This window comes from Nelumbo nucifera, chromosome 2 (assembly GCF_055504915.1).
Source record: "Nelumbo nucifera cultivar China Antique chromosome 2, China Antique-T2T, whole genome shotgun sequence".
Lineage (NCBI taxonomy): Eukaryota > Viridiplantae > Streptophyta > Magnoliopsida > Proteales > Nelumbonaceae > Nelumbo > Nelumbo nucifera.
Genome location: NC_142650.1, coordinates 60,448,339 through 60,475,033, shown reverse-complemented (window position 1 = coordinate 60,475,033; position 26,695 = coordinate 60,448,339). Strand labels below are relative to the sequence as shown.

At 35.8% G+C, this 26,695-nt stretch overlaps 1 protein-coding gene across 8 annotated transcripts in view; it reads right to left on the bottom strand.

The window, feature by feature from the left end:
* Window positions 1-8,625, bottom strand: part of LOC104612479 (protein RRC1-like) — a 41,661-nt gene extending 33,036 nt beyond the window's left edge. For 4 of the 8 annotated variants that reach the window (XM_010279899.3, XM_010279903.3, XM_088898314.1 and 1 more), the window contains exons 1-4: window positions 8,467-8,625; window positions 7,904-7,992; window positions 7,670-7,805; window positions 7,465-7,510 (exon numbers count right to left, since the gene is read on the bottom strand). In XM_010279899.3, coding sequence (XP_010278201.1) covers window positions 7,465-7,510; window positions 7,670-7,805; window positions 7,904-7,978 — 257 coding nt within the window. In that variant the 5' untranslated portion in view covers window positions 7,979-7,992; window positions 8,467-8,625. Of the gene's footprint in view, window positions 1-7,464; window positions 7,511-7,669; window positions 7,806-7,903; window positions 7,993-8,433 lie in introns of those variants that run through there. The other 4 variants (XM_088898316.1, XM_010279900.3, XM_010279901.3 and 1 more) reach the window with 4 other exon arrangements.
* Window positions 8,626-26,695: the final 18,070 nt, after the last annotated feature.

The following is a 26,695-nucleotide window of genomic DNA, read 5'->3' as shown; positions in this document are numbered from 1 at the left end:
TTGTGTTTTCTTTAATTATTTCTTTAGTGTTGGCCGCCCCATTAAGGGCATCCAAGTAATTGTACTTAATTTTAGAATTAAGTTAATAAAAGAGATCAAGGGGATTAGAGAGAAACTTCAACCACTCCTACTAGAGGTTCCAAAATTCAGTCTAACCAAAACCGTCCTCAATAGAAATCAAAAGGCTTATCTCTGATCCCCAAGCGCCTGGTTCAAACTGTCCCTACGACCTATAACAAAATTTCTAAAGTTATCTAGGGTTTTTGGGAAAATCTCCAAGAACCTACCTTGGGCTTCAACTAAGGATGAAAACCTCCACAAAAATTCTCCAAAAACCCTCCTAACTAGGCTTCTGTTATGGGCCCGAGAATAGGATCTCGTCACGGGTCGGTCCACGGGGAAAACCTCCTGTTTTCCCTTGTTCCTCCCTTTTCTTGAGGAACCTATTTTGGCGCCTTAATGGTGATTTGTTCAAGAGATCACCAACTCTCCTCACTCTTTTCTTGACTGAAATTTCCGATGCCTTTATTGAATATTATCAGGTCCTTAAATAGGAGATTACAAGAGATAAGAGTCCTGCTTTTAGGAAGACTCCCTACTAATCTATACTACTGAACAGATAAGATAAGAACACTGAATAGATAAGACTCCCTACTAATCCTACTACTGAAAAAAGATAAGATAACAACACTGAATAGATAAGACTCCCTACTAATCCTACTACTGAAAACAGATAAGATAAGAATGATGAATAGACAAGATAGAATTGTATCTAGCTGGAATTAGATAAGATGAGAACTGAGAACACCCAATTACTGTTGTTGCCGGCGGCGATACTTCTTCCCAATAAACGCGTCCACATCATTACTCCCCTCCTGGACTAAGAGCTTGTCCTCAAGCTTGAAACCAGGATAGGTGTCTTGAAACAAAGTCAAAGGAATCCAAGATAGGTAGAATGATTTTGCCCTCATGGATCGGGTTCCAATGAAGGGGGTTCATCCTCATCTTCCTCTTGTTCCACCAGGAGGCAGAAAAGTCTCTTGCACTTGTGCCTTGTTGAGTAAAGTTCATCACAATTGAAACACTGTCCCTCGCCCTGCGTTCCGCCATCTCAGCCCTGGACAAGTGCTTAATAGGGGGTGCAACAACGTTGCTCCCCACACTGGATGTCGATCTGGAATTGTTGCTCGTCTATGGTTTCTGTTCTTGGCTGGCTACAGAAGAAGGGGCCATTCCGGGTGTTTTCGGGGGTGCCCATGATGTTGGCGGCCACCCTGTACTGAAGGTTTCGCGGCTGAGTTGCAACTTGCGTTCGAAGGCGCGAGCTAGATTCATGGTTGTAACTAGGTTGGGGGGATGTTGCATCTCCACATCCACCCTCAAGGGTTCTTCTAACCCTGCGGTGAACATGTCTACCTGCTGGTCTGGTCGTACCGATGCTGCTCTGGCAAGGAGGGTCTGGAACTAGCGCTAGTATTCAGCCACCGTTCCCGTCTGTTTGAGGTTGATCAGTTCACCTAATGGGTTGCTTGTTAATGGGGGCCCAAACCTGAGAAGGTAGTAAGATTTGAATTGGGTCCAACTGAGCCCGGGTCCCACGTGTTCCAATCGATAGAACCAGAGATGCGCCTCTTTCGTCAAGTGGAATGCAGCTAGGCTAAACTTGTCTCTGTCCTCTGTCCGCTGGTTGCGAAAGAACCGCTCGCATCGGTAAAGCCACCCCAAAGGGTCTCCGGTGTCGTTGTAAGAAGGGAACTCCAGTCTACTGTACTTGGGAACGACCGCGGCTACCGGGGCAACGACCAGCTGTTCGCTGGATGATTCCGTCAAGTCTGGTCGGCGGCTGTTTGTGGTTGTAGCCCCTTCTAGATTCCTTTCCTTGTTAGAGAAATACAACTCCATCAAGCGTTGTAACTCTCGGACATCATCCTTGATTTCGCGTACCTCCGTGCTGTTCTCCACGAGCCTGTGCTCCAGTTCGTGGACCCTAGATGTCAACTGCTCCAGATCGCCCATGACGTTTGGCTCTGATACCAAATTGTTATAGGCCCGAGAATAGGATCTCGTCACGGGTCGGTCCACGGGGAAAACCTCCTGTTTTCCCTTGTTCCTCCCTTTTCTTGAGGAACCTATTTTGGCGCCTTAATGGTGATTTGTTCAAGAGATCACCAACTCTCCTCACTCTTTTCTTAACTGAAATTTTCGATGCCTTTATTGAATATTATCAGCTCCTTAAATAGGAGATTACAAGAGATAAGAGTCTTGCTTTTAGGAAGACTCCCTACTAATCTATACTACTGAACAGATAAGATAAGAACACTTAATAGATAAGACTCCCTACTAATCCTACTACTGAAAACAGATAAGATAAGACTGTTGAATAAATAAGATAGAATTGTATCTAGTTGGAATTAGATAAGATGAGAATTGAGAACACCCAATTACTGCTACTGCCGGTGGCGATACTTCTTCCCAATAAACGCATGCACATCAGCTTCATAAGTTGTTGATTGATCAACCGATCAGTTCTCTATGCAGAAATCTCTTTGGCAAGAGATTGATCTGATTGAGACTGTTGTTTGGTGTTGCACAAAGGTTGTAGAAACATATAGGAAGTTCGTGGAGAAAAATCGGGTCTTTGAGTTCCTCATTGGACTCAACTCGGAGTATGATATTGTGAGGCATAATTTTTTAGCAAAGGATGAGGTGACTTTGTCTCAGGCGTATGCTATGGTGAGCAGTGAAGAGAGCAAAAGACAAGTTAAATTTGTTGAGCCATAGGTTGATCACTATGCCAATCTCGGGATGAAGCCGAAGGATAACACTAAGAAGAAAGATGTTATCTGTGAATACTGCAAGAAGCCTAAACATACTAAAGACATGTTGGAAGTTGCATCCAGAGCTCATTCCTACCAAACTCAAGAAAAAAAATGGTGGAAAAAGGTTTGAAACTACAAAAGGTGGAAATTCAAATGTAGCCACCTCCTCACAAGGTGAACAAGGACAGGGTGGAGAGAAGTCAGTGGGAGAACAGCTTGAAGCCGCCAGGGCTAAGTATGAGAAGTATTACCGAATAATCATTCATCTGGACCTTGGATAATTGATTCTGGTGCTTCTAACCATATGGACCAAGACTAGTGTTTCACAATTATTCACCTCTTACCAACTCCTATTTGGTCGGGATAAGATATCCCTTGCTGATCGCTCTCTTGCCCCTATTACAGGAAAAAGAGACATTAAGACCTCTAATGCCCTGACCTAGTGTTTTAAAAACGCAAGGGCCAATTTGCACCTGAGGCGCAAGGCGCAAGGCAAGGCACGTGCCTTTTTAAGAAAGGCGCAAAATTACAAAAAAAAAAAGCTAAAAATCAATAAAAAAGTCAGAAAATTCAAAAAAAAATGCCAAAAAATATTAAACATAATGTTAATAAAAAATATAAACTTAAATTTTAAAATAAATGTTTTAAAAAACCTAATATCTAAAATTAAAATACATAAACATAACATGTAAAGCATATTCAAATGAAAATTTAAAAATAAAAGCAAACATATAAAGCATTTTTCAAGCATGTAAAGCCCACAATCTCTTTTTCTCCTTAATTGCATTGCTTCAAGTAGCTAATGTGATGTAAAATATATTGCATTCTTGATTCTATGAGTCACCTTTGTACCACGCCCCTCCTTAATTGCATTGCTTCCAAAAGGGGTGTGCCTAGGACCTAGGCAAGGCGCATACCCCAAAATGTGCCTCGCCTGTGCGCCTAGGGGCGTGCCTCAGGTGCGCCTTTTAAATCACTGCCCTGACCTTATCATCTGTTCTTCATGTACCTAAACTTAATACCAATTTGCTTTCAATTAGTAATTTGACTAAATCCCTGAATTGCAATGTGACATTTTTCCCTTCATATTGTGTTTTTCAGGACATGAAATCTTAAAAGGTGATTGAGAGTGGCCATGAGGCAAATGGAATCTATCTTCATATTGTGTTTTCCCTTCACTAGTTGTATTATGTTATGTCATAGTCATCTGGGTCATTTGTCTTTTTCTTCATTGAGTTATTTAAAGGAATCAGTCTACATTGTGAGTCTAGTGAGTTCTCAAAGCATTGTAAGAACATGTATCCTTCAAGTAATAAGAGATCGACTATTCCTTTTAACATTGTTCACTCTGATGTGTAGGGGCCTTACCATTTACCATGTATAGGTGGCTATAGATATTTCATCCTGTTTATTGATGATTTTTCATGATATACTTGAATTTACCTTACGCGCTTTCGTGTTGAAATGCCTAAACTTGTGTAACAATTCCATGAACACATACTAACTCAGTTTAACACCCGCATCAAAATATACTGATCAAACAATGCTAAGGAATATTTTGATGACCTTACCTCCTATCTTGAGAAGTTTAGGGTCGTTCATCAAAGTTCTTATGCCTGCACTCCACAACAAAATGGAATAGTAGAAAGGAAAAACAGACATTGTGGAAGTTGCAAGGAGCATCCTTTTTGCTACCCATGTTCCTGTGAAATTTTGGGGTGATGCAGTTTTAGCAGCTACCTGCTTTATTAACTGCATGCCTGCTCAAGTCTTGGGGTTAAAATCTCCTTTTGGAGTCCTCTTTCCTAGTGTTGAGATTTTCTCCATTCCTCTACAGGTCTTTGGTTGCACTTGTCATGTCCACATTCCCAGTTATAAGAAACATAAGTTTGACACCAAGGTTCATAAGTGTATCTTCCTTGGTTATGCCTCCACACAAAAAAGGTATTGTTGTTTTAATCCCATTACTGGCACCCGGTTTGTTTTTATGGATGTCACCTTTGCAGAGTCAATTCCCTTTTATAATTGTCCTTCTGAGGGGGAGAAATCTCTTTAGTTGTTTTCTTCATCCCTTTCTTTGCCAACTCTAGTTAAGTCTTGTGTCGAGCCCTCCATAGCTACCCCGATTCCCATAGAGGGATCCTCTTCTTTGAGGTCTTCCATTCCTCTTCCTCCCCCTCCTCCTGTTAATCCTCTAGTTTTTACCACTCATCCTATTCTCTAGAGGTGGTACCAGCGGCAAAGGCTAAGGCAAACAAGTTGATCCCACACCTCTACTTGAGTCCTAGACGCTTCCAATTACTGAAGAGAGGACGTATCCATCACCTCCTCTACCAACACCCTCGTGTCTAGACTTTGACCTACCAATTGCTTTGAGAAAAGGTAAGAGGAAATGTACAACTCATTGTATTTCCAAACACCTTTCCTACAACTTGTTGTCCCCATCCTACTATGCCTTTCTAGCCTCCATTTCCTCTCAACCCATTCCAAAGTTTGTTTTAGAAGCCTTAGCCACACCAGAATGGATGGATGCTATGGGAACTGAAATAGAAGCCCTTCATAAAACAATACATGGGATATTATTGACTTGCCAACTGGGAAAGAACCTGTTGGCTGCAAGTGGGTTTTCACTATCAAGTATCATGCAGATAGGTCAATTGAGAGGTATAAGGCCCATCTTGTTGCTAAGGAATATACCCAAGTATATGGGATAGATTACACTAAGACTTTTTCTCCAGTTGCTAAAATGACTTTGGCGAGAGTTCTTTTATCATTAGTAATGAGCTATGATTAGCCTTTGTATTAGTTCGATGTTAAGAATGCATTCCTGAATGGTAATCTCACTGAAGAGGTATATATGTCACTTCCTCCTAATATATATGGCAAAAAGATACAAGGTAAGGTATGCAGATTGAAGAAATCACTTTATGGCCTGAAACAATTTCCATGTGCTTGACTGCTTGGTTTGACAAGTTTAGGGCTAGTCTTATTCAGTTCGGCTACACTCAAACTCAATCAGATCATACCCTCTTTGTTAAAAGAAGCAGCACCTTGGTGAAATTCCTTACCGTCAATGATACAAAAAAGTTAGTGCTCTCAAGAAGTTTCTCATATCTGAATTTAAGATCAAAGACTTAGGAGAGTTGCGGTATTTTCTTGGCATTGAGGTTGCTAGGTCCAAGGAAGTTATCTTTATTTCTCAACAAAAGTATGTGTTGGATCTTCTTACTGAGATTGGAAAACTTGGTGCTAAACCTGCCTCTACCCCTATTGATGTAAATTATAAACTCTCAACTAATGATGGGGAACTTTTAGCTGACAGGGGGAGTGTTTTAGAGATTACCAAGGAAACTCCTTTATCTATGTATGACTCGTCCAGACATTTCATATGATGTGTCATCAACCAATTCATGCATGCTCTCAAAGGTACACATATGGTTGATGTAGAAAGGGTGCTATGCTATCTTAAGGGAACCCCAAGGAAGGGTATATTGTTTGCTAAACATGGCCACATGAACGTAGAAGCATATATAAATGCCGATTGGGCAAGAAATGTGGATGATAGAAGATCCACATCAGGTTATCGTGCTATGGTAGCCGGAAATATTGTTTCTTAGAGAAGTAAAAAGCAGTCAATGGTTGCTAGATCTTCAATTGAAGTAGAGTATAGGGCTATGGCCCACGGGGTTTCTGAGTTGTTATGGATTAGATCTCTCCTTAATGAGATGGGTGTTTCATGTGACGAGCCACTTGTGTTGCATTGTGCTAACCGATCTGCTATTAATATTGTTCACAACCTAATTCAACATGATAGAACTAAGCACATTGAGGTAGACAAACACTTTATACAGGAGAGAGTGGCTTCAGGAGAGGTGTGCCTTCCTTTCATTGCATTAGAAGAACAACTAGTAGATTTTCTAACCAAGGGAGTTCCAAAGGTAAAGCTTCAACATTGTGTAAGCAAGTTGGACATGATTGACATCTATGCTTAGCTTAAGGGGGAGTGTAGTGAAAATAGGTTGAATGGGTCTTAGTGTTTTTTATTTCTTTTAAGTAGTCTTTAGGGTTATATTTGTTGGTTATGGGCCTTTTTTGTTTTCTTTAATTATTTCTTTAGTGTTAACCGCCCCATTAAGGGCATCCAAGTAATTGTACTTAATTTTAGAATTAAGTTAATAAAAGAGATCAAGGGGGCTAGAGAGAGAGGTTTGAACTCTTCTTTTCTCTCTTCCCTTCTCTTCTTCTTCCACAACCTACTGCCAAAACCTCTTTCTTCTCCTTTCTCTTCCTTTCTTTCTTTCTTTTCCTATATTTTCTGAATTACTACAGATCTCAACTAGACCAATTGAGAAACTAAGCATATAATGGGCATAAAACTAAACTTAATTGTTCTACATATCAATATGCAGGTTAGAGTAAGCACTAACTCCAATTTCTTTTTAATTTTGATCAGTAACATAAAACATTTCATTGTTCCAATTTTCTTTCATTCATTAACCTAACATGAAACAAGCTTCATCTGGCATATACAACTCCATTATAATCTTCCAATAAAATGCGTTGAAAGATGTGCACTGTAGCATTTCTAATCATGGAAAATGGCCAACTCCAAATTCATCTTTAAGAATTAGGTACATCCATTTACCTACTTCCCTTCTTTGGAACAGATGCCCCATCTTTGGAATTCCCACCTGCGATTGTTGAATGAATAAAAAAGGCTCGTATCTTTATTAATTTGCCCGTGAAAGAAAATTCACTCTTATATGCATAAAGCAAAATCAAATAAGATATGTTACTGAAGAATAACGAATCCAATGAAGACAAAGCTGCTGAAAAATACAAACACCAACCTTCGGAATCAGTCTTCTGCCTCTCATTGGGATTGATCGTTCCTCCTCTAACAAATGTCTTTGAGCCAGGAGTATTATCCCCTTGAAATGACTCTACAAATTCCGCGTACAAGCGAGCAGTTTCATCTTCCGCCCTCTGCAAAACCAATGGTTCACAGGCAATTACTTAACTCAGCCATGTCCAGTGAGCACCCACAGCTAACCAGAAAGAAAAGAAGAAGGGGAAAAACATGCCTTTTTCTTTGCTTCCTCCTCTTCTCTATGCTTCTGAAATGGGGTTTTCTTCCGTATAACAGAAAACGAATTCATCTTCTCAACACATGCTACAAACCCAATAGGCTAAACACATTAATAAACACAACCCAGTTGACAAATTGCATCAAGAGCTAAATCCCACAACACGCCCGAAAATAGGGTTTTATCAAGTTCAGGTAACGCCATGGTTAAGAAAACCAACCATAAGAGCTACCGAAGATACAACCAGTTCCAAAAGCGAAAGCCCATATCTAAATTCACTTCCTCCAATTAACCGTTTCATATTACCAGCAAAAGCCACAAACAAGCAAAAATACTCAATGCATCAATCGGAGCAAGTTACAGGCTTCCAATGTACATAAAACTTAGAATAAACAAATTTGAATAATAACAACAACAGATGCGTAACTAAATGCTCGCAGACTACAATGAGAAGGAATTAGATTTGAAAACAACTTTTCAAAAAACAGATGGGAAAATATGGGCAAGCACGAAGATGACAATCGTACTGATATATCCGGAAATGGATACAAAATCTGTACCGGACCCAATTGGAGATTGACTTTTACAATCTGAGGAATTGCAGGAAGAATGATCTGCAGAGATTTGTATGGGGGGTTTGCACTTTGGAGCGCTGCCGATTTGCGTTAACACGAGCTGTGAAAACGGGAGAAAAAAGGTTATAAACCAAGACAGCTGACTCTCTTATGGTCTATTCGTTTGAAATGCTTCTGGGTCGGGGATGATGGGTCCCATCTATAAAGAAGTCTACTCAAATATTTGGTTCCAACAGTCGGGTTATATCCGGATCCAATAAAAAACTGGTACCTGGACATTATTTTGTAGGCATGGTTCCGGATCTAGTTGGGTGCAATCCGGATCCCGGGTTTGTTAAGACTGTTCCATACCCGGGTTTTCCAATGTTCGAGAACAAATGAACAATCGGGTATATGAGAAACGTGCAATATCAACTATATAGAATATAATAGTATTATATATTATATTTATAATATTATATATTATATATTATGTATATATATAACTAGTAAATATGACATGTGTTGTACGTGGTTATCTCAGATAACAATAATAATCTCCATTTTTTAAGAACCCATTAAAAAGATAAGTAATTAAAGCATGGTGTGTTGGTGAATTTAAATTTTTATTTTATTTTTATTATCAATAAAAATAATTCTTATTTATTATATTTATTTTTGTTTAATATGATAAATATAAAATAATAGAGATATGTATATTTTTTGTTTTTAATATTTTTATTTCTATCTATTTTTTAGTTTTTATTATATAATTATGACACCATGTATTGACATATTTAACTTAAAAAAAGTGATCTCATTTTTGGGCAACTTTAAGTTTTCTATTTCATTTTCATAATTAATTCTAAAAATAATTATTCTTTATCATGCTTCTCTTTGTTTTATATGATAAATTGCTTATATCTTATATATGTCAAAAGTTCTATAAATTTTATTTTTTATTTTTTATGTTTTTATCTATTTTTAATTTTTATTATTTGATCATAATATCATTGGTTGACCTATTTTACCCAATTTATTAGAATGTTATGATGTAAATCAAGTAGGTTGGGTTGAGTTTAAGCTCAACAACATTTGATGCACTTGGGTTTGTCAATTAACCATACAACAACATTTGACATAAATGTATGTGTATAATTGTATATGAATGCATGCATGTAAATACATGTCTATATATGTATGTGTGTATATAATTTGGGCTACCTAAGGGTTAGGCTTGGGTCTAACCTAAAAAATAAAAAACCCCAACTTTTGAGCCTAGGCCTAAGTCCATCTCCAAAACCATAAATCCAAGCCCGCAACCTGTCCAAAATTGCAAGCCAGATCTGTTGGGGTCGAGCTAAACCCACCCAATTTGCATTCTTGTGGATTATTGACCACAAATTAAATGCAAAAACAGTTTTCTATTCAAGATACTTTATATTTTCATTCTCTTTCTATCATTAATAAAAATAACTCTTATTTATCACACTTATTTTTGTTTATTATGATGAATACATAATATTAGAGATGCACCCAAATGTTTTTTACAAAAATTCTATATTTTTAAAAAGTTTGTATATTTGTAATTTGTATTATTTGATTATGACATCATGAATTGATCCATTTAACCTAAAAGGTTGAATCATTGACCCACCACTTGAATAGAAAAACAGTTTCATTTTTTGGTTAGTTTTAAATCTTGTATTCATTTCAATCATTAATAAAAATACATCTTGTTAATCATACTTATTGGTGTTTGATTTTATAAATAAATAATATTATAGTGTTCTTAAATTTTCCACAAAATTTTGTAATTTTTATAATACTTATATTTTTATTTTTTTATTTAACTATGAGACCATTCATGGATCCATTTGATGTGGATAGATCATGATTGAACTATTTACCCCTCACCTAGATGAAATGATGGTTTATTTTTAATGTTGGTTTTGGACACATGTTTTATTATTAAAAATATTGATACAATTTTAATTAGTAGAATTATTGGTGAGAAACAAAAATACTTCAAATAAAGTAACTAAGGAGAGAATGAAAATTAGCACCTTAAAGATAGGGAATTAAATGAAGTGGAAAGTAATAATAATTTAAAGGGATTCTAGTCGATAAAGGCAACTTTTCATCCCTAATACCAATAAAAGCAATGCCTTTTATATAATAACCAAAATAGGATAACTTTATTGAAAAAACATCAAATAAGGACAATGTTTCATTCTCAACTCTCTCTCTCTCGTGTCATTTTATGGCCTGCTACATCAACTTGAGACCAATTTTGTGTATGGCCATTCTATGCAGCCCTCTGTAGCAGTTCAAAAGTCACCATGAACACCGTTGGAGGAGTTACTGTTGCTTCCTTTTAGAGATTTGAACAATGAACCAATGGTTCTTAACAGTGGTAGAAACAAATGAGACATGGCTTTGATAAACAGATTGCCCTTCTTATGGAGTGTCTGGCCTCTGGTGTGCCTATGTTCGCCTTCCCTCACTAGAGTGATTAGGTGACCAACACAAAGTTCTTGGTTGATGTGTACGGAGTGAATAAAAATGTAGCAGAGAAGAGCAATGGCCTACGATGGATCCTCTGACCGAAATATCACCGCTTTTGTGGACAATGCCCTTATTTGATATTTTTTCAACAAAGTTATCTTGACCGAGTTATTATATAAAAGGTGTTATTTTTTATTGGTATTAAGAGCGAAATGTTGTTCTTATCATCCATAAGCCCTAATTTAAATTACAAGTTCCACCCACATAACTAGAGAGGGACCCAATTCATAAGTAGGAGTGTTTTACTCGAGAAAAGTCCACAAAGCCCATTTATTTAGTGTACCTTAAATATAGGATTTAATAAGAGGGAATGAGATTTAGTACCTTAAACATAGGTCTTAATGAGAGGGAATAAAATGAATTTAATAAAAGCAGTTGAAATTACATTTTTGCCCTTATAATAAAGAATGACCAAATTTAGAAAATATGGGCTTTTTAGCCAAAATACTTGTTATTTATCATATTTATTTTTTTTAATATGGTAAACATATAATATTAGAAGTGCACAATTTTCTTGACAATTTTTGAATTTTCTATATTTCTTATTTCTATCTATTTTTTAAATTTTATTATGGCATCATGTGTTGACCTAATTGACTTTAAAGAGAAAACAATCTCCTTTTTGGGAAATTTTAAAATTTCTATCACATTTTCATAATTAATTAAAAAAATAATTTGTGTTTATCACACTTATCTTTGTTTAATATGACAACTTTATGGTATTCTCAATATCCCAATTTTTTATAAATTTTCCATATAATTTTTGTAATTTATTTATTATTTAAATATGACATTATTGTTTGACCCATTATGCTTAAATGATTGGATGGCCGTCAAAGTGAAAGTTGTGCAAGTTGGAATGAATTAGTGCTTAACCTAAGCCCAACCCTATGCATTAGGCTTAGACTAATCAATCATCGCCATGCTAATAGAATTTGACATAAATATGTGTATATGTATACACTATGTAAATATGTGTCTATGATGTACATATATAGTCAAGCAAGGCTCAAGCAACCTTAGGTTAGGTTTGTGTGCAATTCAATAAAATAGAACCCAAACTTTTGGGCATAGGCCTAGGTCAAGTCTGAGGACCAAAAATCCAAGCCAATTTGTGTAAAATTGCAAGTTGGGTTGTTCAAAACTCAAATTGAGCCCTTTAAATTTGCAGGCTACACTTTTAATCTTTTTTCATCATTACTAAAAACAATATTTATTTATCACACTATTTTTTGTTTAACATGATGAAAACATAATATTAGAGACATGCCAAAATGTTTTCTATGATTTTTTTTTGTATTTTTAATAAATTTTGTCTCTATCTTCTTTTAAAAATTTCGGTATTTAATTATGACAATGTGGATTAACCAATTTGAGCTAGAAAAGTTGAACTATTGATCCATCGCTTGAATAGGAAAATGGTTTTGTTTCTAGATCAGTTTTAAATTTAGTATTTCATTTCCATCATTCATAAAAACACTTATTATTTACCATACTTATTTTTGTTTAACATGATAGATATATAATTTTATAGTTGTTCCTAATTTTTTTTATCAAACATACATATATGATAAAAATTATAAAAAATTTAATATATATACACTCGAAATAAAACACACAATAAGTCATTTTCTGATCTACTCATTAATAGGTTTGGGTGTATCGTTGTTTATTTGTAAAAAGTGCCCTTGGAATGATTTGAACACAAATCATCTACCATTAAAGCCTTATTACGCACTTGATCCACTAGGCCACTTTTAATCTTTTGAAATTTAATGAAATAAAATAACTTCTTTCTAGTATAGTGTCCACATGTAATGTGGACAAATTACATTTGTGTTTAACGGTTCCAACAAAATAAAAAATAATAATATTCAAAACTAATAGAATAAATAATTTCTTAAATCCACATTTATACCAAAAAAATTGTTTAATCTCAATAAATTTATAAGAACAAAGGTATTAATAATAGAATAATTATTTTATTTCTTAATATTTAATTTATAAATTATTAATTAATATTTTAATTTGAACTAAATAAAAGTATATATATTATTTATAAAAAAAATTATTTACAAAAACCTTAGGAATATAATATAAATTGAATTTGTCAAATCCACTAATCTACATTTATATCAAAAAATGTTTTTTATCTCAAATTTATAAAAATAAAAATATTAATAATGGAAAAATTATTTTAGTAGTTAAAAATTATGAATTTGCATATGATGTGTATCTTAGAAAATTTAATATATTTGATATATTTCAAGTTAATATAATATATTTTTATAAATTTTAACTTATATTTTAATTACATTTTATAATAACGTGTTTATTGTTTACAAAAATAAAAATATTGTTAATTAAACATTTGAGAATTAATTTTTAGTTGACTTTCGGTTAATATTAAAAATTAAAAATAGTAAAATAGAAAATAATCGATATAATAATTCACATGTAATAGTTGCATATGTTTTGTGCCTTGAAATTCAGGAGAAAATAACCTAATAATAGATTTATGCATGTATTAATTTGTAAAAAAAATATATAATATGTTCCAGGATTTTTGATTGATACATTATCAATAAAATTTTATGATTCTTATGCATCCCACTATAAAATAATCGATATAGTAATTCACATATAATAGTTGCATATGTTTTGTGCCTTGAAATTCAATAGAAAATAGCATAATAATAGCTTTGTGCATGTATTAATTTGTAAAAAAGATAATATAATATGTTCCATGATTCTTGATTGATACAATATCAATAAAATTTTATGGTTTCTATGCATCCCACTATATTAATTGTAGTATATTTCTTCACATATACTTTTAGAATATACATTTTCTATGTATCTATACGTCAATTATGGTTATTTTGATCTTAAAAACAATATTATTAATATATTTATGAAATTTATTTGCATTTTTTGTGTATCCATATTTTTTTGTTCGCATCCATGTGTTTCCAAAGTGTATCCGTATCAGAGTGGTCCGATACGATACCCAATATTGATACATTAATCATTGGGCATAAAAGTGTCCATCACAATTTTTGTTTTTTAAGCTTAGTTTGGAATGAGTACAAATAGTCAAATACAAATATGCTGAGCGCAAAGCCTTGTATTTTATATTATTTTGTATGTATTTGTACTCTACATGTACATATTTGTATTTGTACTCCTTCCAAATTGAGTCTTAATTTTTGCCAGTGTGCAACCATTATGAGCAATTGTCGAAGTGTCTCACATTTCCTGCTTTGTGGGTAGGGTTGTTAATGGGTCGAGCCTGACCCAACAGAACCGAACTGATTAGGTCAATTCTCGTTACAGGAATTGGAACCGATGGGCCAGTTTTGGGTCTTGATATAGTATCCCAATAATAATCGGTTCCACCCAATCCCGAACTTATTTAGACCCGGCCTAAGCTATACAATTAATTAATTAATTAATTAATTAATTCCGTCCCAATAACCAATCAATTTGATTCTGGGTCTAAAAATTATAGACCCTATCGGGTCCGGTTCGGTTATGGGTCCTCAATATTTTATGTTAGGCCATCAGTTTTGATTATGACTAGTCCCGACCTGGACCCAACCAATTGATAGCCTTATTTGTGGGCATGAACAATCTTGGGATCAACATCTTAACTAAAAAATGATTTAGTTATTTAGTCATTTATTATTTTTTTTTAAGTTTTTTTCTTTATCTTGCTTCTTTCGGTATATTTCCTTAATCTCTTATTTTAAGAAAAATAAACAAGGGAAACAGAAAATAAAGAGAAATAAGATGAGAAAATTGTGTGAGAGAGAAAAAGGTTTGATAGGAAAGAGAGGGTAAAGAGAGAATGAGAGAGAATTGAGACATAAAAAAAGGGAGTAATGAAAAAAGCATGTGTCAGAAAAAAAAACTTTCCCAATGCTTTAAGTATATACTTATAGTTTTATTGGTGAGAACAAAAATAAAAAAAAACTTTAAATAAAGGATCTAAGGAGGGAGAATGAAAACTAACAACTTAATGAGAGAATATTAAAGAAGTGAAAAGTAATAATTTAAATTACATTTTCTATCCTCGCAATTAGAGAAGGACCAAATTCAAAAGTATGGATGTTTTAGGAAAGAAAAATTCCATAAAGCATATTTATTTAGTATACATTAAACATATGATTTAATGAGAGGGTGGGAATTAATACCTTAAATATAGGATCTAATAAGGGTAATGTAATGAGTTTAATATAGGTAATAGTTCAAATTATGGTTTTTGCTCTTCTAATAAAGAACCAAATTCAATATAGGGATATTTTAGTCAAGAAAATTCTAGAATCTATACCTCATTTACACTTTAAATAATGGTATAGATATTAGATATTATAAATTTATAAAATATAATATTAATATCATCTCTATCCCCCCAATTATAACATTGAGTCCCACACAACCTCTCTCTCTCTCTCTCTCTCTCTCTCTCTCTCTCTCTATCTATCTATCTATCTATATATATATATATATATATCCGAATGTCATTCAATCAAAATAGGCCTTTCGCATTGAAGTCTAAATGATGGAGGCCAATAAATAAAAGCCATAAAAAATTTTGATTCTCTTAAAAAATGAAAAAAAAATCAGGAGTTTTCTTAAAAAAATCATTTCTTGTTTTGTTTACATTTAAATCCCATTTCTATAAATAGAAACCACAAAAAATTCTATCTCAAAAATAGTAAAAAACATAAAAGTAAAATAAAAATATTTTAAGAAATGTTGTTAGTATGATATTAAAAGTACTAAAAATGATGAAAAAGTATAAGAACAACAATAATAAAATTGTTAAATTAATTAGGTTAAAGAATAGTAAAAAATATAAATTAATTATGTTAAAAATATAAAATAATTAATTGAATAGGTTATATCAACATATAACTTGACAATGGTAGGGGGAGGAGAGAAAAGTAATAAATGAAAAGAAAAGAGAATAATGATTACTTTTAGTGACACTATTGTAACATAAACTCAAGATCACACAACGAAAAAAAGAGAGCAATAATTAAATTTACTAGCATATATACAATGAAATTATTTTAAAAACTCATAATTGCAAATACAACAAAAAAAAGGAACATTGATTACCTTTTCCATAGAAAAGACTTGTAAATTAAACAATAACCATAATATAACAACTATTTAAGCCTATAAAAGATGGAGGAGTCAACCATATCCTCTCCTTTATAAAAGATTTAGCTTTAGAAGCTAAATAATGCATTAACCTATTAGAGACCTATTAACATAAGAAAAAACAATATTGTCCAACTTAACAAAAAGAGACCCTACATCATCTAACAAGAAACTACATGATTGAAGAAAAGATGAAGATTCTCTATTTAAAGTGGAAACACCACTAGAGAGTCAGATTTATCATCACCACAGAATGATATCATTTATCCACAACCAATTGAAGAGCACATTTAATAGCAAAAAAAACTCTACTTCAATAGCTCTAATGCTATTTACACACTTTCCCTCTACAACAACAAAAAAAAAACTAGCATTAACATTATTAAAAGCAATAATTAATAACTCTTTCATCACAAAAATTAACCACATAATTAGATGCTAGATTATTAGGAAAATAAGAAACATGGCAATTCCCAAAGCAAGAGAATAAACTATTTATCTTAAAATCAATAATAGAGACATATTTTTTTGGGTATTTGGTGCTACACACCACTAATAACCCCCATTTTCCCTAAATGGATGGTTGCAGGAATCGATTCTGCATCAATGTTGGAATGAACCAGCTAAATTATCAACGAGTCACCCTTTGGTTGGATTACTAAAGATATACTTAAATATTGAATTTTGAATAAAAAAAAAGAAAACTTATAAAAGAACATTGATTATTACTTTTGCATAGTATTATTGTTACTATTTGAAAACCCAAGTTCACACATGTAATAACCAAACAAAGCTTTTATACATAGATAAACATATCGTATACAAGCAAAAATAAGGGCTAAACTATATGGGCTTAATACAGCCAGATTCCATTTTATAAATAAGAATCCTATACATAAATTCTTCTTATATTGAACAATGGGGGTGCCATCTACTTTCAATAAAATGAAACAAGTCTTAACTTTCAGATGTGTGCTAGCTATTTCTAAACAATGAAGAAGGTTGCGAAGGGATTGGGAAAATTCAGTCAAATATTCCTGATTTTGATTTAGATGTGTGCTAGCTATTTCTAAAGATAACTTAGACCCGGGGTGATGAATGTATGAAGTCTCTCCTTGAAGAATATATTTCAGGTCTTTCGATTTCCCTCAAAGATTCCTCCACCTCGGGAACTTAATCGTGGGATACCTCTGATAGATGGCTTCAAACCAGTTGGTTCTCGTCCATATTTCAAAAGAATGAATAGAAAAGATCATTAAAAGGAAATGCTATGAATGGGAATTATCAAAACTAACACGAGTCCATACTCATCACCGGCCGATATTAATTATTAGTGCAAAAGAAAGATGAAGGGTGGCAAATTGCAAATAGCTATTATATCAAGCTATAAACCAAATCACCAGCCGTCAAAGACAAGTTTCCCGTGCTGGTGATTGATGAGTTGATAAATAAACTGTAAGGAGCCACAATACTCGAAGTTAGATCTATGATCTGGTTACCACTAGATATATATCCAAGTGAAGGAATATGATATACCCAAAATTATGTTTAGAATTAATGCATGATGAGGTGCAATATGAATGTATAGTCGTTCCCTTTAGGCTGACTAATGCTCCCTCCATCTCTCAGGCTCTAATGAATTGTATCTTTTAAGGAGCAGCTCCGGAAGTTTTCTTTAATGTATGACATATTGGTGTTCAGCTCTAGTCCCTCAAGGAATATGTTCAACACTTGAAACAAGTTTTCCAGATACTCAACACCCATAATGAGTTATATGCTAGGAGAAATAATGTAAATTTGTTGTTGTTTCACGAATCAATTATTTAGGTTAGGCCACCTCATTTCAGTAGTCAGAGTGGAAGTAAATCCTAATAAAATCAAGTGCATGAAAAATTAGCCACACGGTACCCGAGAACAATCAAATTAAGACCCAAGGGGATTCTTAGGGGGCGTTTGTCAAGTCTTTCAACAAAAGATCTTGTAGTAGCTAAAGACCCAGAAGACCACAAGAGCTTTCATAGGTAGATCTAGGAAGCCCGAAGATGGTTTGGCTGTAGTAATTGTAACAGATCTTATAGAAAGCTAGGTAGACATGAAGATTGTTTGGCAAAGTCCATAACAGTGATGAATAAACATGTGCTTAATACACATGTGAAATATCAAGTGTGAGACCCAATAACACATTAAAATATGCAAATAGTACTCTTGGGTCCCATTTATACAGTTACTTACAGGAAGTTGTAAAGTGAACATTACAGGAAGTTTATCTGAGCCAAATGTATCTCTCTAGAACCAAGACCACAATGGTTCGATAGCCATTGAGACCTGTCCAAAGAAGCAAACCTTGGAAGGTGGGTGCCTTAGAAGAAGTCTTCAAGATTGTGAGATTCGGAAGTTAGAGGAATTGCTTAGTAATCTCCAAAATTACCAGGTGAACAATAACAGTGAGGACAACAGAGTTTGGAGGTGGAATAAATCTTGATGTTTCTCAGTCAAATCTACGTACAGTCATAACAAATTTGCTCCTACTAACTCTCCCCACATATCTGTCTGGGTGCGTAAAGTTCCATGTAATGTGACCTTGGTCTGGATAGCCTCTCTTGGCAAATGTGTAATCGAAGATAATCTTATCAAAAGAAGTATAAACCTTCCATCCACCAACTGTTCTCTTTGCAATTATGAATTGGAAACTGCAGATCATCTCTTTATGCATTGACATGTAAGCAGGCATACTTTGGGCTCATTTTCTTGCTAGCCTCCACTTGAGCTGGGTCTTCCCAAAATCTACCCATGACCCTTAACAGTTTGTATATTGTTAGGCTGAACAGAAGAGACAGACTTGTGTGGCATTTGTTTCCAGCTTGCATCCTTTGGACCATTTGGATGGGAAGGAATTGCAGAATATTTGAAAAGATGCACTCACAACTGGATGAAATCTGCTACGATGTAGCTGCAAAGATTATCTCTTGGGCTGGCACAACTAACGTTACGGAAGATTTATTCTTGTAATTAGAACACTGTTTGGATTTTTTTTGCAAGGTTGTCCAAGAATGTAGAATCAGTCACTGTATTGGGAGTCTCTCCCATTTATACCTATTGTTGGATTTGGATTGACGATTGGTTGCATAGCTGAACAAGGGCAAGTTAAATCAAACCTAACAGGTATGTAATTGATGAAAGGATAATTAATCACTAATTAAATTAAAATGAAAATTGAACAACGAAAGAAACGAATTGAAGTTCTTAGATATTAAATCAATAAATAGGGGAAAACAAACAACAAAAACTTCAATTAAGACAAAGAAAGCAGATGTGTTGTACCTAGGAATAGAATGATATTGTTTGTAGGTCCCTGTAAATGAAAACGGATGGGTTACGGTGGAGTAGAAGAAGAAGCAGCAAAAGAAAGCAAAAGAAGAAGAAGAAGAAGGAGGAGGAGGAGGAGGAGGAGGAGGAGGAGGGAGAGAGGGAGGGAGGAAAATACCTAAGTTGAAGAGGAGCATGCACAGACGAATGAGGGTTTTCTTCGAAGAACTCCCGTTATTTTCTTAATCGTGTGCTTCTTGGCACACGTATGATGTAGCTTAGACAGTCCGGGATTTGCATAAGCTCGAATTGGAGCTTCTCAATTTTGGGGATTCTCGGGCTTGCACAAGCTTTTTGGGCGGCCCATCTTCTCAGCTTCTGATCTTATTTTGCCAAATGAAAAAAAGCTAAAAAATCGGGCTTTCGGGCTTTTAGTAGCCCAAAAGACACTACCGAAAGATTTGCCAAACGCAGCCTTGATTAGGCCTAACAATTACGACACTATCGCAAAATTTTTAAGGATTATGAAAAAGTTGCTCGGCCACTCACTGATTTATTGAATAAGGGTATGTGGCATTCAACTTAAGCAATTTATGACTGAAGCTCTTGCATGTGTTGGTGTTGCCAAATTTCAATAATAAACCCATCACTCTAGACTGCAATGTAGTGGATCTGGAATAAGTGCGCCACTTTTTCGCAGAAAGGATGGCTAGTAGCATTCTTCAATAAGGCTTTGAAGGTATGAAGCTTGGGGTTGTACACGTATGAACATGAGTTGCTAGCAGTAGTTCCATCTGCCCAAAAATGGAGGATATACTTTCTTGGTCCTAGGTTCAAGATTAAAACGGACCATCAAAGCTTAGGACATTTCCACCACAAGATAATAGTATAGTACCCCCCATGCAGTAGAAACTACTGAGCAAATTAATTAGATATGATTACAAGATCCAATACAGGAAAGGGTCAGAGAATTTTGTAGTGGATACTTTTTCTAGAATTGAGGAATAATGGGAACACTCTACTATATTTATACCCATTTTTGACTGGATTGCAGAAATCAAAGATGAGGTATCCAAGGATAGCTAGCTCCAAATCATTATTCAGAAGTTGAAGGAAGGGAAATTAGTTTCAAACAGGTATGAAGTGAAAGACAGTTTATTTTGGCATAAGGGGAAACGGGTTCTCAGTTCTACCTCTACTTACAGGAGAAGAATGTTAGATGAGATGCATATTTCACCCACGAAGGGCATTCAGCTGGTTTCCATTACATTTGGTATAGAATTAGAGAAGCCTGTTTTTGGAAAGGTTACCTCAAGAAGATCAAAGAAAGTGTCCATGAATGTGAGATTTGGCACACACATAAATTGAAAATGTACCTCTACCTGGACTATTGCAACCTCTTCTAGTCCCTGAGAAGGCTTGGATCAAAGTTTATTTTCGATGGATTTCATAGAAGGCCTCCTTACATCTAATCGAAAATCTGTAACCCTAGTAGTTGTGGAATATTCCCCAAATATGCCTACTTCCTCAATCTATCTCATCCCTTCACATACAAAGGTGTTGCTAAATGCTACTTAGATGGGGGTATTCAAGTTGCATGGAATTCTAAGAGTGGGAATGGCAATGGGCGGGGACCATATTCCCCATCCCCAACTCCGATTCTGAAATTAACTCCCATTTCCGTCTTCGATTCCTGTTGGGGATAAAATTTGTCCTCCACCCCCGATCCCCGATGGGACCCGAATCCCCAAAATGTTTTTAAATAACAATATTTTTAAATATGTTTTGATATATATATATATATATATATATATTCCCCATCCCCAACTCCAATATTGAAATTAACTCTCATCTCCGTCTTCGATTCCTGTCGGGGATAAAATTTGTCCTCCACCCCCGATCCCCGATGGGACCCGAATCTCCAAAATGTTTTTAAATATGTTTATATATATATATATATATATAACTGAAGTCAGGGCAGGGCAAGGATCTCAATCCCCACCCCCGACCCCATCGGGTCAGGGAAGTCAGGTCCTGTCAGGAATGGGGAAAATTGCCATCCCTATCTAAGAGGCATAGTTAGTGACAGAGATTCCTTATTCACAGAGGCATTTTGGAAGAAACTCTTCAGGTTGCAAGGAACAACCCTTAACATGAATATTGTGTGTCATTCACAAATAAACAGATAGAGGCGTTGAATCAGGTATTGGAAATATTTCCTTGTTTTGCTAGCACCCATCCTTGTTAGCCAATGGGTCACTACAACCCTTTCCTCAAGCTATTCTCAATCGCAAAATGACCATGCATGGAAATTGAGTTCAAATGGAAGTTTCATTCCAATGGGAAGGCACCTTGGTAGCTGATGCCACATGGGAGAAGTGGGAATAACTTTTGAATAAGTTACCAAATATGTGTATTGAGGACAAGACAAATCCGGAGGGAAATGTTCTACTGGCACAATATAGTAAGCACGTTCAATGAGCACTTGATAAATATTTTGACAATTGTCAAAAGTGGTTTTTAATCTTTTCAATGGTAGGCTAATTTAAAAGCTAGGTGTCAAAAAAATTTTCTAAGTGCTCATTGAACGTGCTTACAACATTGTGCCTACCTGATCCTGGATGTTACATACATCAGTTAGCAACCACTATTAGCTGACTCAGCACACTATGATAGCTATATAGTAGCAGAGATTCCAAAGTTGGTTATAATAGATCATGTCATTGTTATCCTCCATATCATTATAATCGTTTAAGGATGAATATCGTTATAATGGCCATATAAGGCCTATATAATCTCTCTTAATCAGTGAATAAAGTGTGCTATTTCAAATCTCAAACCCTAATCTTACTTTGCTGAGTAGGTTATCCCCCTCTTCGAGCAGTTTAGAAACTATGGCTGTGTTTGGTTGCAATGCAAATAAATTTGCACTAATGCAAAACTATAGTAGTGCAAATGATTTGAGTGTAAATTCTGACCTATTTTTGTATCAAATTTTAGCTTTTTTTTTGTTTGATGGCATTACAAATGAAGTAAATTAAGACATGAAGCATAATAAAGTAAAACCCAAAACAAAATTAAATGAGAATTTGCAATTTTTTTCATTTACATTCCCATGCATTTGTACTAGTGCAAATAAAATTGCACTGCAACCAAACACAGCCTAGCTCAAGGGAAGTCCAAGAACTCTTCTCATCTCCGAGAAGAGGATTGTATCAAACCAACCGAGCAACCCCCTGCCTAGAGGCTTCCCAATGAACCCCCGTAGCTGCAAATTTCATTGTAACCTGAAATGGGCCTTGCATCATCCTAGATCCAATACTTCTTTCAATCTTTCCCAATACGGAGTAAGAGGGACCATAGCATTATTTTCCCTACCCACTGGTTTAGAAAATGGGCCCCCAAAAAACCTGCCCAGACATTTCATTAATCGTATAACATACTCATAAGAAAAAAAATCAAATTGATACCTCTAACAATATAGGTTAAAGATTCACTTGATTCAGAGCTGAAGTAGCGGAACTGAACGAGTCATTGCCTTGTATAGTAGATAAAATAATTAAATTTACAATAACATTGAAGAGTAACCAACCCAACTTTAGCTTCAGCTATTAATAGTTAATGACCACCATGTATGGGCAGCCACATCCATTATTTTGTTTGCAATCCATTACTAATGTGATAAATTTGGATTTTATTTCCTACTTAATTTATGAGATCAATCAAGTTTAATTTGTAATTAATGACTCAATTTAAAAAGAATGAGACCGACATCAATTAACCAATTGAAAATCTTTATGAACCTTTTATTTGAATTAGGAAATTAAATTAATAGTTGGTGTTTATTGGTATGGCCTGGGCCCCCACTATTTGAAGTAAGCACTTAATCACCAAAAGACAAAGCAACAAGTTGTTTGGTAAAAATGACCAAGTCGGGGCATCGACGTAGGCTTTAGGAATTAGGGCTGAATGCAATTTGTGGTTCACTTTTTTTTTTTTTTTTATCAATAACAACTTCATAAAATTCATTGAAATATGATAGGAATAGTTACATCAAGGAAAACAAATACTCTTGTCTTCCAAGGACAGCTTAAGTCCTTAAAGAAATAAATGAAAAAAAGAAGTAAAATGATTACAACTTGGCCCAAAGCATTACATCCCTTTCAGTCCCCTGTTTAGCTAGCCCATCAGCTATAGAGTTAGCTTATCTATTAACCCAACTCAACCTGATTTTCATTACCCGCACCAGCCACTTTAACTTTCTTTTCTCATTACTGTACTTCCATAGTCCAAAGTTGTCTTTCCTCAACCACCCTATTACTATCTCCGAGTCCCCTTCAATTATGAGTTTTCTGACGTCCATTTCCTTAGCTTCTGAACACTTTTCATAACTGCCAAGATCTCAGCTCTAAGAGAGTCCCCCACTTCAATTGAACCTGAGAACATGGCTGAAATGACTCCGTTCTTATCCCTAAAGACACCCCCAATCCCTGACTGTCCAGGATTCCCCCTACAACTCCCATCAAAGTTCAGTTTTAGGAATCCGGCAGGTGGGGGTGTCCAAAACCCCTTCACGACTGATTTGGAATTCATACAACTTGCAACCTCACCCCACTTTCTTAACAAGTCATCCACTGTGTAGTCTGTGAATAACTCTATTCATTTCAGCCACTGTACAACCCTGATATGGATCACAACCCTCAATTCCTCAGCCCCTCTCTCCTTATCCGAGAAGATTCTAAGATTTCTCTCTTCCCATAAGGACCAACAAATTGCAGCCCTTAGACCTCTCCACATTATCCTTCCCCTTTTCCGGCGCCACCTGAACAAAGGAGAAAATAGGCTCTGCAAATCTGATGGAAGGTTCCACCTGCGCTCAAAGAGAGAAAAAGCCCATTCCCAAATTGACTCTGCAAATTGGCACAACACCAGTAATTGAAACCCAATCTCCCCATCCGCTTTGCATACAACATACCAATGGGGTGATAAGCATGTATTGGGTCTCTTCTTTTGAAGCAAGTCACCATTATTGAATCTTTCCAGATAGGCTTCCCAACAAAAACACCCAACCCTAGGAGGGATTGATCTGCACCAAACCTCATAAATCGGGAAAGGAGAGGTTGCAGGATTGGTGGACTGACACAAAACTCTGTAAAAGGAAGCACAGGAAAAAGAGCCCGTAGGAGTCGGGGTCCAGGTTCTAGAGTCCACCTTTGAGGGGTCAATGAAAACACTATCAAGGAGATCCAGAAGGCTCAAGACACTATGGAAGTCAGAGTCCCTCACAGCCCTCCTCAATCCTAGGTTCCACCCAAACCCAAAACTGGAGGATGAAGAGCTAATGAAAAAAGAAATTGGCTTATTTTTAAACTCCGAGAGGGCATACAGGGAAGGAAACAGGTCCTTAAGAGGACTATTCCCCACCCATGTATGTTCCCAGAATTTTATGCGGGTGCCAGAGTTCAAATCATACCTAACCAATGGATAAAAGACTAGAAGCAAATCATGAATGGCTTTCCAAGGTGAATTGCTTGTGGTCCTTGCTCTGACTCCAGTACCGCATCCATTCTACTCCATCCCATGTATGCTTGCCACTATTCTAGCCCATAGCCTCTCCTGTTCCAAAGGAAACCTCCACAACCACTTTCCTAAGAGGGCCGAATTCCTTTTCCCAATATTCCCCAACCCTAAACCTCCACAAGCTTTGCTCCCAGTCACCATTTTCCAGCTAACTTTTCTCCTCTCCCGACTCCTAAAGGAAATCTCTCATTAATCTCTCCAACCTATTGGAAACCTTCACTGGAATTTTAAACACTGATAGGAAGTAAATAGGTAAGTTTGCAAGCGTAGCTTTGATCAATGTGGTCCTTCCACCAAGGGATAGATAATTCTTTTTTCCAGGAGGCAAGCCTTTTCTCAAACCTCTCCACCACTGGACTCCAAAAACCTTTTCTCTTGGGATTGTCACCTAGAGGTAACCCTAAGTAACTCAACAGCCAACCTGAGACTTCACACCCAAGCACTGATGCATTCTCCCTAACCTCTCCCTCCAAATTCACACCCACAACACAACTTTTCCGGAAGTTCACTTTTAAGTTTGACATTTGCTCAAAAAGTTGAATCACTAACTTCAAATTCCTAATGAACCTCACATTACCTCCTTCACAAAACAAGATCATGTCATCAGCAAATTGTAAATGAGTGAGTGGGATGTCCTCCCTACCAACCCTCCACCCTCTAATTACCCCCCTAGAGTCTGCTCTGTGGATCAGCCTTCCCAACACATCAACAACAAGAAGGAATAGAAAAGGGGATAGGGGGTCACCCTATCTTATACCCCTAGTGGCTGGGAAAAAATCTACCACTGCCCCATTCACTAAAGTTGAGTGATGACAATTCCGAACACACCCCATGATCCATTTACACCATCTAGCCCCAAACCCCAATTTGATCATGATTTTCCTCAAAAATTCCCAATCCACCATGTCATATGCCTTCTCCAAATCCAATTTACACACCACCCCTTTCTTTTTATCCTTCTTGAAACTCTCCACACTCTCATTGGCAATGAGGATTTGATCTATAATATGTCTTCCACTCACAAAGGCACCATGATTTTGTTCAATTAAATCTGGCAAAACCTTCTTTAGTCTCAAAGATAATACCCTTGCAATGATCCCTTGGGTGTGAGGCTTCAATCTTTTTGGGAATCAGAGCAATGAAAGTGGAATTCATCCCCGAGTTAATAATTCATCTCCTATGAAACTCCTCAAAAATCCGTAGGTCCTCTTTCAGTATATCCCAACAATCCTGATAGAAAGCCATTGTAAAACCATCCAGCCCTGGAGCTTTTGTTCTATCCATAGAAAAAACTGCTTCCTTAATCTCTTCCAAGTCAAACCCCCTCTCCAAACTTTTCCTGTTCTCCCCCGCCCTACATCTGGCCAGTCCAATCCCTCCACCCACATCCTTTCACTTACAGGTCTTCTCAAGATGGATTTAAAATGTTCTATACATGCCCCAACAATCTCCTCCTATTGAGTTAATTCAACTCCATCCACAACCAGTTTGGAAATGTAGTTTCTCCTTCTCTGTTCATCTGCCAAAGAGTGAAAGTACCTAGTGTTTCTATCCCCCTCTTGTAACCATTTACACCTAGATTTCTACCTTCAGCTAACTTCCTCCTTAT